The 16,144-nt window shown below is 43.9% G+C and overlaps 1 protein-coding gene across 3 annotated transcripts in view; it reads left to right on the forward strand.

Moving 5' to 3' along the window:
* Positions 1-16,144, forward strand: part of col12a1a (collagen, type XII, alpha 1a) — a 367,155-nt gene that overhangs the window by 52,100 nt on the left and 298,911 nt on the right. For 2 of the 3 annotated variants that reach the window (XM_073050421.1, XM_073050420.1), the window contains exons 9-12: positions 475-765; positions 2,397-2,999; positions 5,057-5,329; positions 14,684-14,956. The exons of the other annotated variant lie outside the window; for it this stretch is intronic. In XM_073050421.1, coding sequence (XP_072906522.1) covers positions 475-765; positions 2,397-2,999; positions 5,057-5,329; positions 14,684-14,956 — 1,440 coding nt within the window. The remainder of the gene's footprint in view (positions 1-474; positions 766-2,396; positions 3,000-5,056; positions 5,330-14,683; positions 14,957-16,144) is intronic. 3 annotated transcript variants of the gene reach the window in all.

The following is a 16,144-nucleotide window of genomic DNA, read 5'->3' on the forward strand; positions in this document are numbered from 1 at the left end:
ACCAGCACCAGCCTACCCACCATCAAGGACAATATATACATCATAAGTGTTCCCATCCACTCTGCTTATGGACAGTTTGCCCCATTCACATCAGGGAGGAGATTATGTCACATCCACACCAGGACCACCGGACTCAAAAACAGCTACTTTCCCCAAGCAGTGAGGCTGATCAACACCTCCACCCACTAACCCACCCGTCCACACCCCCAACCACCACTACTTTATCATTTCCTGTCAGAATCACCTGATGTAGACACCCCTGTGCCTGGAGGCATTTTATGGACATACAATCAATCTACGTATATAAACTCCCTTATGTGTTTTTTATTGTTGTGCTCTTTACCTTATTGTATTTTTCTGCTGCGTTGGATTGAGAGTAACAATTATTTTGTCTCAATTACACTTGTGTACTGGAAATGACCGTAAACAATCCTGAATCTTGATCCTGTGGCTTGTTCTTTCCCCAAATCACAGTGGTTGAACCTCCTTCCAACATGCAAGTCTTGGAGGTTGCGTCAAATTCCATGAAGATCATTTGGGATTCATCGGTTGGCCAGATCACCGGCTATAGGCTCCACCTTGTTCCCATGGTGGCTGGCATCAAAGAGCAGAGTGTCAATGTTGATGCTGGCACCAGGATGGTGACTGTCAAAGACCTCACCCCTGCCACAGAGTACCAGATTAAACTTTACGCCATGCGAGGGCTGACGTCCAGTGATCCGGTGATGCTTATGGACAAGACGAAGCCCACGGAGGTGACAGTTGGTAAGTTGGTATCAGTGCTCTGCTTGTTCCAATATGTACAGAGCTCAAACGGCAAGTAATACAGGTCACAGTATAGCACAAGAGCAGGCCATTCAGCCCATTAATGCCTGTGATGAACATGCTGCCAAATTAAACTAAACCCTTCTGCCTGCACATGATCCACACCCATCCATTCATGGGCCTATTTAACGGCCTCTTAATGCCCCTACCACACCTGTCTCCACCACAGCCCCTGGGAGCACGTCACAGGCTCCCACTACTCTCGGACCAGACGGCACAACCTTCAGAATAGAGAGGCATCCATTTAGAACAGAAGTGAGGAGGAATTTCTTTCACCAGTGGGTAGTGAACCTGTGGAATTCATTGCCACAGGCGGCTCTGGAGGCCAGGTCACTGAGTATATTTAAAGCAGAGGTTGATAGATTCTTGAGCATGTGAAAGGTTACGGGGAGAAGGCAGGAGAATGCGGTTAAGAGGAAAATGGATCAGCCACAATGAAATAGCGGAGCAGACTCAATGAGCCAGACGGTCTAATTTTGCTCCAATGTCTTAAGGTCTTCTGGTCTAGAACATAGTATATAGAACACTACAGCACGATATTGTGCCATCCTTTTAATCTTCTCTAAGATCATATAACCCTTCCCTCCTACAAAGCCCTCCATTTTAGAATAAAGAGATTCATTGATAGGCACATGGGTGAAAGAACAATGGAGGGAAGGGTTAGGTTGGACCTGGAGTAGGTGAAAAGGAGGGTCCAGCATTGTGGGCGAAAGGATGCTGAACCTGAATGAAGCTGAGAAAGGAAGGGGATGGAAGTCAGAATAAAAAGATGGGTGGGGGAAATGACAAGCTGGCAGGTGATAAGTGTGACCAAGAGAGGTGGATGGGTGGGACCTCTAAATCTCTTGGGATGTTATGTTGAAGTTGTACAAGATGTTGATAAGGCCTATATGGAGTACTGTGCATTTCAAGTCACCTACCCTCAGGAAATATATTAATAAGATTGAAAGAACAGAGAGACAATTAACAAGGATGTAGCAAGGATTGGAGGACCAGAGTTATAGGGTAAGGGTAGGACTTTATTCCCTGGAGCCTAGGAGAATGAGGGGAGAATCTATAGAGGTCTACAAAATTATGAGGTGTATAGATTGGGGGTAAATGCAAAGAGGCTTTTTTCCATTGGGGTTGGGTAAGACTAGAACTAGAGTTCATAGTTAAGAGTGAAAGGTGAAATATTTATGGGAATCTGAGGGAGAACTTCTTCACTCAGGCTAGTGAAAGTGTGGAAAGAGCTGCCAGTGGAAGTGGTAGATATGGATTCGAGTTTAACAGTTTATGAGAAATTTTGGTAAGTACATGGATGGGAGAGGTACGGAGAGTTATGGTCCTGGTGCAGGTTGAGGGACCAGGCAGAACATCCATTTGACATGCACTAGGTGGGCTGAAGTGCCTGTTTCTATGCTGTAATGGTCTGACTTTGTGATGGTAAAGGGTAGTCAATAACTTATTCTGTTAATCTGACAGTTCACTGTAGGCTTTGTATATTGTGAGAGGATGCTGCAGCAAATCAGGTCAATGAAGCTGTTGTTTTAAAAGGTGACGATATATTTGATCTCTTTTGACTCCTATAGAATGTACCCTGGACGACAATGCGCAGGCTGATGTTGTCCTCTTGGTTGACGGCTCCTACAGCATTGGCCTGAGCAACTTCGCAAAGGTGAAAGATTTCCTGAAGACCTTGGTTAAGACCTTCCAAGTTGGTCCGAACCGTATCCAGATTGGACTGGTGCAGTACAGCCGGGACGCAGTGACGGAGTTCACCCTGAACAGGCACTCATCGCTCCAGGCTGTGCTGGAAGCCATCCGCAACTTCCCCTACCGCGGCGGCTCAACCAACACAGGCCGGGCCATGACCTACGTGAGGGAGAGGGTCTTCGTCAAGGAGAAGGGCGCCAGGACCAAAGTGCCACGGGTGATGGTGCTAATCACTGACGGCAAATCCTCTGATGCCTTCAAGCTCCCAGCTGAGAGGTTGCGAGAATTCGGCGTGGAGATCTTTGCCGTGGGTGTCAAGGATGCAGTGTTCAGCGAGCTGGTGGCCATTGCCACGGAACCCGAGAAAACTCACGTGTATCAGGTGGACGACTTTGATTCCTTCCAGAGGGTATCGACGAAGCTCACGCAGACGCTGTGCCTCAGGATTGAGGAGGAGGTGAAAGCTATCCGAAGCCGGAGTGAGTAAGACGAGGCTAGGGACTTTCAACACATATGCACTTTCAATTCCAAATGGAAGCTTAGAGCTTAGAATTGGAGAGGGTCCAGAGAAGGTTTACCAAAATGATCCAGTGTATGAAAAGATTAACATATGAGGTGTGTTTTCGCTGAAGTTTAGAAGAATGAGGGGAGATCCCATTGAAACCTATCAAATATTGTAAGGCCTAGATAGGGTGGATGCAGAGAGGGTATTTTCAATAGTGAGAAGGTCTGAGACCAGAGGGCACAGCCTCAGAATAGGAGGACACCCCTTTAGTACAGAGATGAAGAATTTATTTAGCCAGAGAGTGGTGAATCTGTGGAATTCATTGCCACAGACAGCTGTGGAGGCCAGATCATTGGGCGTATATTTAAAGTGGAGGTTGACAGCTCCTTGAAGGGCATCAAAGTTACAGGGGAAGCAGGAGAATGGGGTTGAGAGGGGAAATAAATCTTCCTTGATGGAATGACAGTGCAGGCTCAATGGGCCAAATGGCCTAATTCTGCTCCAATGCTTTTATGAATTCGAAATCAGGCAACGAGGCATTCTCCCCCTGACCACAAGACCTCCCTCATCCCAATGAGGGGCTAATGAGTTATCTGGGGACTGTAATGTATGTATTTTATTTATCCGGAGGACAGTGTGGTACAGGCCCTTCCAGCCCACAGAGTCACGCCGCCCAGCCCAGCAACCCACCGACTTCACTCTAATCACAGGGCAATTTACAATGACCAATCAACCTACTAACCAGTATGTCTGTGGACTGTGGGAGGAGACCGAGGCACCCGGAGGAAACCCACATTCACACGGGAAGAAATGTACAAACTTGCTTACAGAGGATGCCGGAATTGAACTCTGAACCCCAGCACACTGAGCAGTAACAGCATCGTGCCAACCACTACGCTGCTGTGGCACCCTATTAATTCCTCAGTGTCGGATCAAAAGTGGAGGGGGGTGGGGGCTTGATGGACGTGTGAGACTGACTATTCTGGAGTGCTACACGAGAGATTGGGACTGATGGCGTAGTTCTCATTGGAGCTGTCATTAGACCAATGGGTTTTAAAGTCACTTAAACCGGACAGTTGGCTTTCTATTGTTACATGCACCGAGGTCAAGTGATAAAACTTCATTTTGCACAGCCATCCACACAGATCATTTCATCACATCAGTGCATTGAGGTGATAAGAAGAGAGAACAGAATGTGGAACAAAGTATTGCAATTGCTGTGCAAGCAGGCAATGAGATACAAGGCTGTGCTGAGGTAGATTGTGAGATCACAAGTCCATCTTATCAGACAAGAGGTCTGTTCAGAAGTCTGAAAACAGCGAGCTAGAAGCTGTCCTTGAGTATGGTGGTACGGGCTTTCAGGATTTTGTATCTTCTGCCTGACGGTAGGGGCGTGATGGGAGAATGTCTGGGTATACCGTATTAAAATCAATTGTGAATAGGTGGAAGGGTTGCACATGGCCAGTTGATCACGCCTTGAATCAATTGGGCCTCTTATGCATGCAGAGCTCTCTCTTTTGGTGTGGGCTTTCATCTCGGCAGTTGTCCGGTGTGTACCTTTGCTAACATGACTCAGTTAAAACATTTACTCCTTTTCTCCTACGGCCTACTCTCCTCTCCAATCAGATTCTTTCTTCTCCACCCCTTGACCTTCTCCACCCACCTGGCTTCACCTATCACCTTCCAGCTAACTTCTTTCCCCTCGCCTCACCTTTTTATTCTGGTGTATTCCCCCTTCCTTCTCAGTCTGAACGAGTGTCTCAGCCTGAAACGTCGACTGTTTACTCTTCTCCGTGGAGGCTGTCTGACCTGCTGGGTTTCTCCAGTGTTCTGTGCACATCGCTTTTAATCCACCTACCCTGTCATTCTTGCTGGCTGCTTTCTCAAAACTGTATTAAATGTAGATGGAGTCAGAGGAGGGAGGCTCGTTTTCCTGATAGACTGGATTATGTTAAGGTATTTAAAAGAGGAAACTTGGTTGCCTGGCCCAGAAGAATTTCTGATAATCAGTGTCCATTTTCCTGACCACAGCCTTTTCCTCGATCAAGGACCTGACAACATCCGAAGTGACCTCTCGTAGTTTCCGGGTGAGCTGGACAGCTGCTAGCCCAGACGTCATCTCCTATCTACTGAGCTACAGGATGGAAGCTGGGGGTGACATCATGTCCATACGGATGCCTGGCGACCAGACAACCAGAGTACTAACCGACCTCCTGCCAGATACACCCTACCGCGTCACTGTGGTCGCAGAGTATGTTGATGGGCAAAGTATGCCTATGCATGGAAGCAATACCACCCTTGAAGGTATTGTATCATGGTGGGTTATGCTGGACCTGTGGTTGCCTCACTGGTTACCCATCCGAAAGTGAATATCGAATGTAGAAAATTACAGCACTCTGCAAGCCTTTGGCACGTGATCTTGTGCCGACCTTTCAACCTATTCTATGATCATTCTAACTCATCCCCCCCATGCATGTAGATCTCCATTTTTCTACTATCCATGTTCCTATCTATGAGTTTCTTAACTGTATCCTCCTCTACCACCAACCCCGGGCTGGTGTAACGCACAACCACCTTCTCTGACATCTCCCCTATACTTTCCTTCAATCACCCCTTGACCCCTTGTTTTTAGCCATTTCTGCCTTGGGGAAAATGTCTCTGGCTGTCCACTCGATCTCTGCCTTTTATCATCTTGTACACCTCTATCAAGTCACCTCTGATCCTCCTTCGCTCCAAAGAGAAAAGCCATTCAACCTATGCTCTCCAACCCAGGCAGCATGCTGGTAAATCTCCTCTGCACCCTCTCTTAAGCTTTTACATCCTTCCTGTAATGAGGCAACCAGAACGGAACAATATTTAACAATATTTCCTAATTGTTGCATCCATATTAGAAGGAATAAAGGCATAGACTATTTTCTAAATGGGGGAGAAAATTCAAAAATCAGAGGTGCAAGGGGACTTGGGAGTCCTCATGGAGGATTTCCTAAAAGCTAACTTGCAGGTTGAGTCGGTGCTGAGGAAGGCAAATGCAATATTCGTATTCATTTTGAGAGGAGCGGAACATAAGAGCAAGGGTGCAGTGCTGAGGCTTTATATGGCATTGGTCAGGCCACGCTTGGAGTATCGTGAATGGTCTTGGGCCCCTTAACTAAGAAAGAATGGCACATATCTGGTATTAGAGAGGATTTAGAGTGGGTTAAAAGGTTAATCTTAGGAGCATTTGATGGCTCTGGGCCTGTACTTGCTGGATTCTGTAAGAATGAGGGGGGTGGATCTCATTTGAACCTATCAGATATTGAAAGGCCAAAATAGAATGGATGTGGAGAAGATTTTTCCAAAGGTGGGCTAGTTTGGACCAGAGGTCACAGCATCCGATTAGAGAGATGTCCTTTGAGAAGGACAAATCATAGACATTATTTAAAGTCGAGGATGATAGATTCTTGATTTGTAAGGGTTTCAAAGGTTATGGAAAGAAGGCAGGAAAATGGGGTTGAGAGGGACGGTAAGTCAGCTGTGATAGTGTGGCAGAGCAGACTCAATGGGCCAAATGGCCTAAATCTGCACCTATGTCTTATGGTCATTAAGGTCCTCTGCATTAGTCAGCAGGTATACAGTGGGTGCTTTCAGTAAGTGGTGACTAGTGTTCAAATCAAAGAACCAAGCAATCTCTCAAGCTCTTGAATGTCATCTCGAGAAGCCTTTACAGAAATTGTGTGTGTGTGTGTGTGTGTGTGTGTGTGTGTGTGTGTATATATTTATGTATTTGTGTGTGTGTGGGTGGTTTGTGTCTCTATTTTATTCTTCAATCTCAGTTCAGGATTTGAAGTGCTTTTAGAAGTTATGAGGGGTAGAGCCAGGGTAAACCAAACTGCACACTGATGATGGCTTCTTGATTGGAAACGTCTGCAAACATTTTGCCAAGCTCAGCAATCAACCAAACTTCAAACAGTCAACCCGAGCTACCAATATACTGCAAAATTTCAAGCAGGCTTTTTCCATTGATGTTGGGTGAGACTAGAACTAGAGGTCATGGGTTAAGGATGAAAGGTGAAATATTTAAGGAGAACCCGAGGGGCAACTTCACTCAGAGGGTGGTGCGACTGTGGAACAAGCTGCCAGAGGAAGTGGTGGATGTGGATTCAGTTGCATCATTTAGAAGTTTGGATAATCTAGAAAAATATCTTGCACTGGCATCTTATCAATGAGTCATTTCAGTATTTATTCCATGATGAGTAATTACAGCTTGTGAGACACAGACTGTCTGTCTCTCCTTTGTTACTCCGCAGTCGGTTTGTAAAAGTCAGTGTGGTGTGTTACATGGACTCTACCAATCAACTCTGTACTGAAGTGTAGGGCTGTTGGTTTGCCCACACCAAGAAGGTGGTATTTGAAGTGGGTGTTGCCTCAAGAGAAGCAAGCTGGTGAAATTAAAGTTTATTTTCTGCAGCTGCCTGGCAAAAGAGAAAGATGACACATTGGAGAATAATCTGTAGCTAGTCAGCAGAGCTTCTGTTGGATGTTGGCTCTGGTATAGTATTGCTAAACCACACAGCCACTAGATTTCACCTACCACCTGCTGGCTTCTGCTCCTTCATCTCCACCATCTCCCCACACCATCTCATTCTGGCTTCTGCCCCCTTCCTTTCCAGTCCTGATGAAATGTCGTGGCCCAAAACATTGTCTGCCTATTCCTCTTCATGGATGCTGCCTGATCTGTTGAGTTCCTGCAGCATTTTAGAAAGAGGTGACATAGGATCGGAAGGTGTAAGATTGTTATGGGTAGTGCTAAGAATCTGCAAGTGTAAAAAGACCCTGATGGGAGTTATATCCAGACCTCCAAATGGTAACAAGGAAGTGGTCTACAAGTTACAGCAGGAGATGGAAAATGCATGTCAAAAGGGCGATGTTACGATTGTCATGAGGGTTTTCAATATGCAGGTAGATTGGGATATTCAGGTTGGTGTTGGATCCTAAGAGGGGGAATTTGTAGAATGCCTATGAGATGACTTTTTAGAGCAGTTTGTGGTTGAGCCCACAAGGGGATCAGCTATTCTGGATTGGGTGTGGTGCAATGAAACAGAATTGATTTGAGCGCTTAAGGTAAATGAACCCTCAGAGAGCAGGGATCATATTATGATAGAATTCACACTGCAATTTGAAAAGGAGGAGCTCAAGTCAGATGTATTCATGTTACAGTGGAGTAAAGTGAATTACAAAGGGATGAGAGAAGGGCTGGCCAAAATTAATTAGAAGGGGACACTAGCAGCAATGACATCAGAACCGCAAAGGCTGGAGTTTCTGGGAGTAATTTGGAAGGCACAGGATAGAAGAGAAAGTATTCTAAAGGCAGGATAGATAGATAGATAGATAGATACTTTATTCATCCCCATGGGGAAATTCAACTTTTTTCCAATGTCCCATACACTTGTTGTAGCAAAACTAATAACATACAATACTTAACTCAGTAAAAAATATGATATGCATCTAAATCACTCTCTCAAAAAGCATTAATAATAGCTTTTAAAAAGTTCTTAAGTCCTGGCGGTTGAATTGTAAAGCCTAAGGGCATTGGGGAGTATTGACCTCTTCATCCTGTCTGAGGAGCATTGCATCGATAGTAACCTGTCGCTGAAACTGTTTCTCTGTCTCTGGATGGTGCTATGTAGAGGATGTTCAGAGTTATCCATAATTGACCGTAGCCTACTCAGTGCCCTTTGCTCAGCTACCGATGTTAAACTCTCCAGTACTTTGCCCACGACAGAGCCCGCCTTCCTTACCAGCTTATTAAGACGTGAGGCGTCCCTCTTCTTAATGCTTCCTCCCCAACACGCCACCACAAAGAAGAGGGCGCTCTCCACAACTGACCTATAGAACATCTTCAGCATCTCACTACAGACATTGAATGACGCCAACCTTCTAAAGAAGTACAGTCGACTGATTCAATCGTGGCTGACAAGAGAAGTCAAGACCAGCACAAAGGCCAAAAAGAGGGCATACAATAGAACAAAAATTCATGAGAAGTTACAGGATTGGGAAGCTATTAAAAATCAGCAGAAAGCAACTAAAAGAAGTCATAAAGAAAGAAAAGATGAAATATGAAGATGCTAGCCAAGAATATTAAAGATGATCCCAAAGGTTTCTTCAGATATATAAAGTGTAAAAGAGAGGCAAGAGTAGATATCGGACCACTGGAAAATGAGGATAGTAATGGGGATAAAGATGAACTAAGTAAGTATTTTCTGTCATTCTTCACTGTGGAAGACACTAGCAGTATGCTGGACGTTCGAGATTGTCAGGGGGGCAGAAGTGAGTTTAGTTGACATTACAAGAAAGAAGGTTCTCGTGAAACTGAAAGTTCTGATGGTAGGTAAGTCACCTGGAACAGATGGTGTACACTCCAGGGTTCTGAAAGAGGTGGCTGAAGAGATTGTAGAAGCATTAGTAATGATCTTTCAAAAATCAGTTGATTCTGGCATGGTTCCAGAGGAGCGGAAAATGGAGAATGTCACTGCACTCGTCAAGAAGGGAGAGAGGCAGAAGAAAGGAAATTATAGGGCAGTTAGTCTGACCTCAGTGGTTGGGAAGATGTTGGAGTTGATTGTTAAGGATGTGATTTCAGGTTACTAGGAGGCACATGATAAAATAAGCTGAAGTCAGCATGATTTCTTCAAAGGGAAAATCTTGCCTGACAAATCTGTTGGAATTCTTTGAAGAAATAATGAGCAGGAGAATTGGTGGATGTTGTGTACTTGGATTTTCAGATGGTCTTTGACGAAGTGCCACACATGAGGCTGCTTAACAGGATCAGAGTCCGTGGTGTTATGGGGAAGATAATAGCACAGATAGAGGATAAGTTGATTGGCAGGAGGCAAAGAGAGGGAATGAAGAGAGACTTTTCTGATTGGCTGCCAGTCACTAGTGGTGTTCCATAGGGGTCTGTGTTGGGACTGCTTCTTCTATGTTATATGTCAATAAATTTGATGATGGAATCGATGTCTTTGTGGGCAAATCTGCAGACGAAACAAAGATGGGTGGAGGTGCAGATAGTTTTGAGGAAGAAGAGAGGCTACAGAAGAACTTAGACAGATTGGAGAATGGATAATAAAGTGGAAGATGGAATACAGTGTTGGGAAATATATGGTCATGGCACTTTGGTAGAAAAAAATAAATGTGTAGACTACTTCTAAATGGAAAGAAAATTCAAATATCTGAGGTGCAAAGGGACTTTGGAGACCTTGTGTAGGGTTCTCTGAAGGTTAATTTGCAGGTTGAGGTTGTGGTGAGGAAGACAAAGGCGATGCTGGCAGTAATTTAGCAAGGACTAGAAAAAAAGCAAGGATGTAATGTCGAAGCCTTATAAAGCAGTGGCAAGGCCTCATTTGGAGTATTGTGAGCAGGTTTGGCCCCCTTATCAAAGAAAGGATGTGCTAACATTGGAGAGGGTTCAAAGGAGGTTCATGAAAAAGATTCCAGGATTGAAAGGCTTGTCATCTGAGCAGCATTTGATGGCTCTGGGCCTGTGCTCACTGGAATTCTCTGAGCATTTCCAGCTACCTTCTTCTTCGTCCTTCTGGCTCCATCTGCTTATTCCTCTGACCTTTCTTCATCACCATAAACTACATCAGGGTGTCCTTCCTGTTGGGAGGAGTCTCCAGTGTTTGGCCACTGAGTGGGCACCATGGTGGCATAGTGGTTAGCGTGATGCGATTACAGCTTGGGGCATTCTGGAGTTCAGAATTCAATTCCAGCGCCGTTCTACAAGTTATCTCTGCAAATTCTCCCTGTGGAATGTGTAGCTTTTTTCCGAGTGCTCCAGATTCCTCCCACAGACCAAAGACGTACCAAGTAGTTTAATTGGTCATTGTAAATTGTTCTGTGATGAGTTTGTAGAATGCAGAGTGAGCTTCTAAATCTGCTGGGAGCAAAGCATGTTGGGAATGGCAAGGGTGGAGTGCTGTGGGAGGAGTGTGGGACCGATGGCAGAGAAGGAGTGCTGGGGCGGGGAGTGGTGCTACTGTAGACAGGCAAGGTCATTTGATTCCAAACAACTGGTTTATTGATCATTACAGAATGTCTCTCTGGTGTTTCCCACTCCCTCCCTTCTCCCTTCCCCTTTTCCCAACCATGATTCCCCTCTCCCTGCCCCCTTCCCACTCCCACTCCCACAATAGAGACCCATATCAGAATCAGGTTTATGGCCACTCACATATGTCATAAAATTTGTTTGTTTTTGCATCAGTAGTACAGTGCAATACATAAAATTACGTGTTGTCTATACAAGCATACAACACACACACACACACACACACACACACACACACACACACACACACACACACACACACACACACACACACACACACACACACACACACACACACACACACACACACACACACACACACACACACTTACTTTCCAGCTGGAACCTATTAAATATTGACCAACAATAGGAAGCTAATGAGTTACTGTGTTTCCATGGCTACCCTGAGATGTCAAGACCAATTTTAATGCTCATAACCAACTTGAGTGAGATATTTATACACTAAGGTATAAATAAAACCATCAACTTTATCTAATCTGTGTATCTCATCAGCAATCCAGTGTTCATAGGCTATTGCAGAAAGGGTTCATTGTTACTATCTCTGTTGTTGGTTTCTTTAACTGTCAATTTTGGCACCAACTTAAACTTGGTGTCTAGGGGACCATTGGATTTTGCTCTGTCAGGTCTCCTGGGTCTCCTGCAATCATCTCTTGGCAGCCTGTGATAGGTAGCATTGACCTGTACAATTACAGTAACACATTTTCTGGAATCTGCCCCTGTGCCCAAGACACATGAATCTCTTATTTTTGGAAATGTGGATGAAGTTTGCAAATGAAGTGAGGTCAGGCATGCGGTTGGGGAAAGAATTGATGTAAATTCTCTCATCATCAGAAGTGTGAAGTGATCTACTTTGAAAGGTAAAATTTGAAGTTCAAGTTGAAGTTTAATTGTCATTCAACCATATATGAACACCCATGAATACAGCCAAATGAAACAGTGTTCCTACGAGGCCAAGGTACAGAACACAGCACCAACAGCACACGGCATATAGTACATATAACTACAATAGCAGTAAACATGCACTCACACCAAAAAAATATATAATATAACCCAAGTCCCTGAGTCCATGGATGTTGTTGGCAAAAGCAAGCCCATTGTAATCAAGCTCGTCTTCCATTTAGCAAACACTGGAGGGCAGCATTGAAGGGAGGGGCTACCTCCCAATCCAGTACGAACGGCGCACCACTTTGCCTCTGTACTACAACTAAGGCCACATGGTTCCCCACCATTGGCCTTGCTCTAACTCAGTCTATTGGGCCTGCAGTATTCTACATTACTAATGTCCAACATGCGATACTCTTCTATCTTCCATGTTCTATAAATTTATCAGATATCGGAGCAACTTACACATGGCTTGTGGATTTCTCCAATCAGCTATCCACACTGCTGTGTCACCTGCCTTGCTGAATTTTTTTATTGATCCCACAACCATTGTTTTAGATGACAGCATTACAATGAATCACCTAAGGCCTGAAGTTGGAAGCCCAACTGAATGCACATATCATTCTGCGGAAACAGCCTGTCCATCAGAGCACAAGTTTATAAGACGCAGGAGCAGAATTCGGGCCATCGAGTCTGCTCCGCCATTTCCATCATGGCTGATTTATTATCCCTGTCAACCCTAATCTCCTGTCTTTGACATAACCTTTGCCACACTTACTAATCAAGAACCACCAATCTCTTTTTAAATATACCCAATGACCTGGCACAGACTCACTGCCCTCTGGTTAAACAGATTCCTTCTCACCCCCATTTGAAATGGACGTCCCTCTATTCTGAGGCTGTGCCGTCTGGTCCTAGATTCCACCCACTCACTCTAGGAAACATCCTCTCTACACAACCACTCAATTTAGGCCTTTCAATATTCAATATTTTAATGAGATCCCCCCCTCATTCTTCTAAACTTCAGTGAGTATAGATCTAGAGAGCCTCAGAATTTAACCCTTTCATTCCTGGGATTATTCTCATAAATCTTCTCTGGAAATTTATACAAAGGTATCGCAGTTCATTACAAACCCGAATCTACCCAGTTAATTCAGTTTCTTGCAAACCCATTTGTAGAGAGAGGAAAACAAAACCCAATAGAGTCTCTTTTTGTTTTTTAATAGAGAAATATGTTAAAGTACTTATTGCTGCTGGCTCTTGCACAAGTAACATTAACTTGGCTCCAGTTTTAGGTATCTTGGGGGTCTGCAAAATATTTTTGCCAAATGTATCATGAGATGTATCACACATAAATCATGAAGCAGTCAGTGATTGAGCACCGGAATGTGTACCTTGACACAAGGGCAAAACTGTTCAATGTATTTTTCCGACAAAATTTAGCTCTGGGGTACTCTTAAGGCCTTAGGGGAAAAGTTGTCAAGCACATTGCCAGCATCAGAAGTATAATGTAATGTCCTAAGATCATAACTGAGGCCTCCATCTATGGATGCTTCTTAGTTCTTACTTCATCCCCACTCCCTCATCCACCCCTCAGCTGGTCTCACCTATCATCTACCAGCTTGTATATCTCCTTCTCCTTCACCCACTTTCTTATCCTGGCTTCTTCTTCCTTCCTTTCCAGTCCTGATGAAGGGTCTCTGCCAACAACATCAAATATTTATTCCACTCCATAGATCAGGGGTTTTTAACCTGGAGTCCATGGACTCTTTGCTTAATGGTATTGGTCCATGGCATAAAAAAAGGTTGGGAACCCCTACCATAGATACTGCCTGACCTGTTATATTCCTCCAGCATTTTGTGTTTGTTGCTCAATGTTTCCAGCATCTACAGATCCTCTATGTTTATGATTATCTAAGTGGAAAGCTGAGACAGTGAAATGTTCAGGAGTGTTTCTGAGTATATCGACCATATTTTCTTCTAGGTAATTGAAGGAATAATTGGCAATGTCTTGGAAGCAACGATTTTCTTTGAATATATTTGAAAGTCTATTTGAATGCTTTGAGATCTGTGAATTGAGGTAATTGGATTGGGCAGTCAGGGGATCTTTCCTGAAGTCTCATGTTTGAGTATCTTGAGTGGGAAACAGTCATACAGAATTACAGCTAAGTAGCATTCAACTGAAAATAGAAACGCTTACCTGTTATTAAAGTTCTGCCTCTTTGCTCCATCTGGAACATCGTAAAACATAAGTAATTGTTTTTGGTTTTATATCAGAGCTTAAGTTCTCAGTCTGTGAATATTTTATGTATTGAGATAGCGCACAGAATTGGCCCTTCCAGCCCTTTGAGCTGCACCATCCAGCAATTTCCGATTTAACCCTAGGCTAATTCCAGGTTAATTTACAATGACAAATTAACCCTCAAACTGGTATGTCTATAGACTGCATGAGGAATCCGGACAAAATGGAGAAAACCCATGCATTCCTCGAGGAGGACATACATACTCCTTACAGATGATGTTGCAATTGAACTCTGAACTCTGACTTCCTGAACCGTAGTAGCAACACGCTGATTGTGACACTACGGTGACACCCAGAGGACATTATTCTTTGGTTTCAAGTTTTGTTTCCAGTGTAGCTAATAACAGTACATTTGCTTGTCCCCCCGCAGAATCTGGGTCACCAAGTAACCTGGAGATATTTGATGAAACGGCGGACAGCTTCAGGGTCAGCTGGTCACCGGCGCCTGGTAACGTTCTTCAGTATAGGCTGCTGTATGTGCCAGAACTTGGCGGGGAGATCAGAGAAATAAGCGTCGATGGAAGGGTGACACAAACAGTCCTTCAGAACCTGCTCCCAAACACCAAGTACTCTGTGAAGGTTCTGCCGCAGTATCGAACACTGATTGGTCAACCATTGGTTGGAGAAGGCACAACCAAAGAAGGTAATATTTGCACCTTAGAAGGTAATATTGATAAACTAGTTCAGAACTGTTCAGTAATCCTGTTATAATACCACTGAGTAATCCCACAAACGTCACATTCCATACAATATTAGGTAATGTTGCAGCTCTTTCAGACCTGGGTTACAACACACTTGGAGTATTATGTTCAGTTCTGGTCGCCTCATTATAGGAAGGATGTGGAAGCTTTAGAGAGGGTTCAGAGGAGATTTATCAGGATGCTGCCTAGTTCCTGAAAAATGTTGTCTTGTTTTTACTGTGTACTGTACCAGCAGTTATGGTCGAAATGACAATAAAAAGTGACGACTTGACTTGATTAGAGGGCATATCTTATGAGGACGAGTTGAGCGAGCTAGTGCTTTTTTCTTTGGAACAAAAGAGAATGAAAGTTGACTTGATAGAGCCATAGAGTGGATAGCCAGATTCATTTTCAATTTGCATAAATGCTAATACAAGGGGGAATAAACTTAAGGGGATTGGAAGAAAGTATGGGAAGATGTCAGATGTAATTTCTTTACACAGAGAGTGGTGGGTCTCTTATGAGGAAAGGTTGAATGAGATAGGACTTTTCTCTTTGGAGCCCAACATGGAACTGATTCAACAACCCATTGCATGGACTCACTTTCAATAACTCTACAACTCATGTTCTCAATATTTAATGTTTATTTATAAATTATTATTATTATTTTGTTTAATTTTGTATTTGCACAATTTGCTGTATTTGCACACTTATTGTTCGTCCATCTTAATTCTTGCAAAAAATGCCCACATAAAAATAACCGTCACGGTAGTATATGGTGACATGCATGTTCTTTGAGAATAAGTTTGCTTTGAACTTTGAAAATCTGGAAAATCTTGTCCTGCAGTCAGCTGCTCAAAGAGAAAATGAAGCAGAATGTCTGGCAGTGCATCTCGCGCTAGACCACAAAGTTTTCATCCTCACCTTTCAATGCCTAGGAAAATAGGCATGATAATGGGTCATTGAAGATCCCTAGAGAATACTAGCTCAAGACTATTCAGGCAGCTGAATCAGGATCTCATGATGATTGAAACAGTGCCATGGGAAATAAAGAACAACTAATTTATTCTACCCACATCCAGCAGGATTTTCCTGTGACAACCTGTTTTAATTCTTCTTCCTATTCTTATTTCGGCATGTCTCTCTATGGC

Source organism: Hemitrygon akajei, chromosome 7 (genome assembly GCF_048418815.1).
Source record: "Hemitrygon akajei chromosome 7, sHemAka1.3, whole genome shotgun sequence".
Taxonomy (NCBI): Eukaryota; Metazoa; Chordata; class Chondrichthyes; order Myliobatiformes; family Dasyatidae; genus Hemitrygon; species Hemitrygon akajei.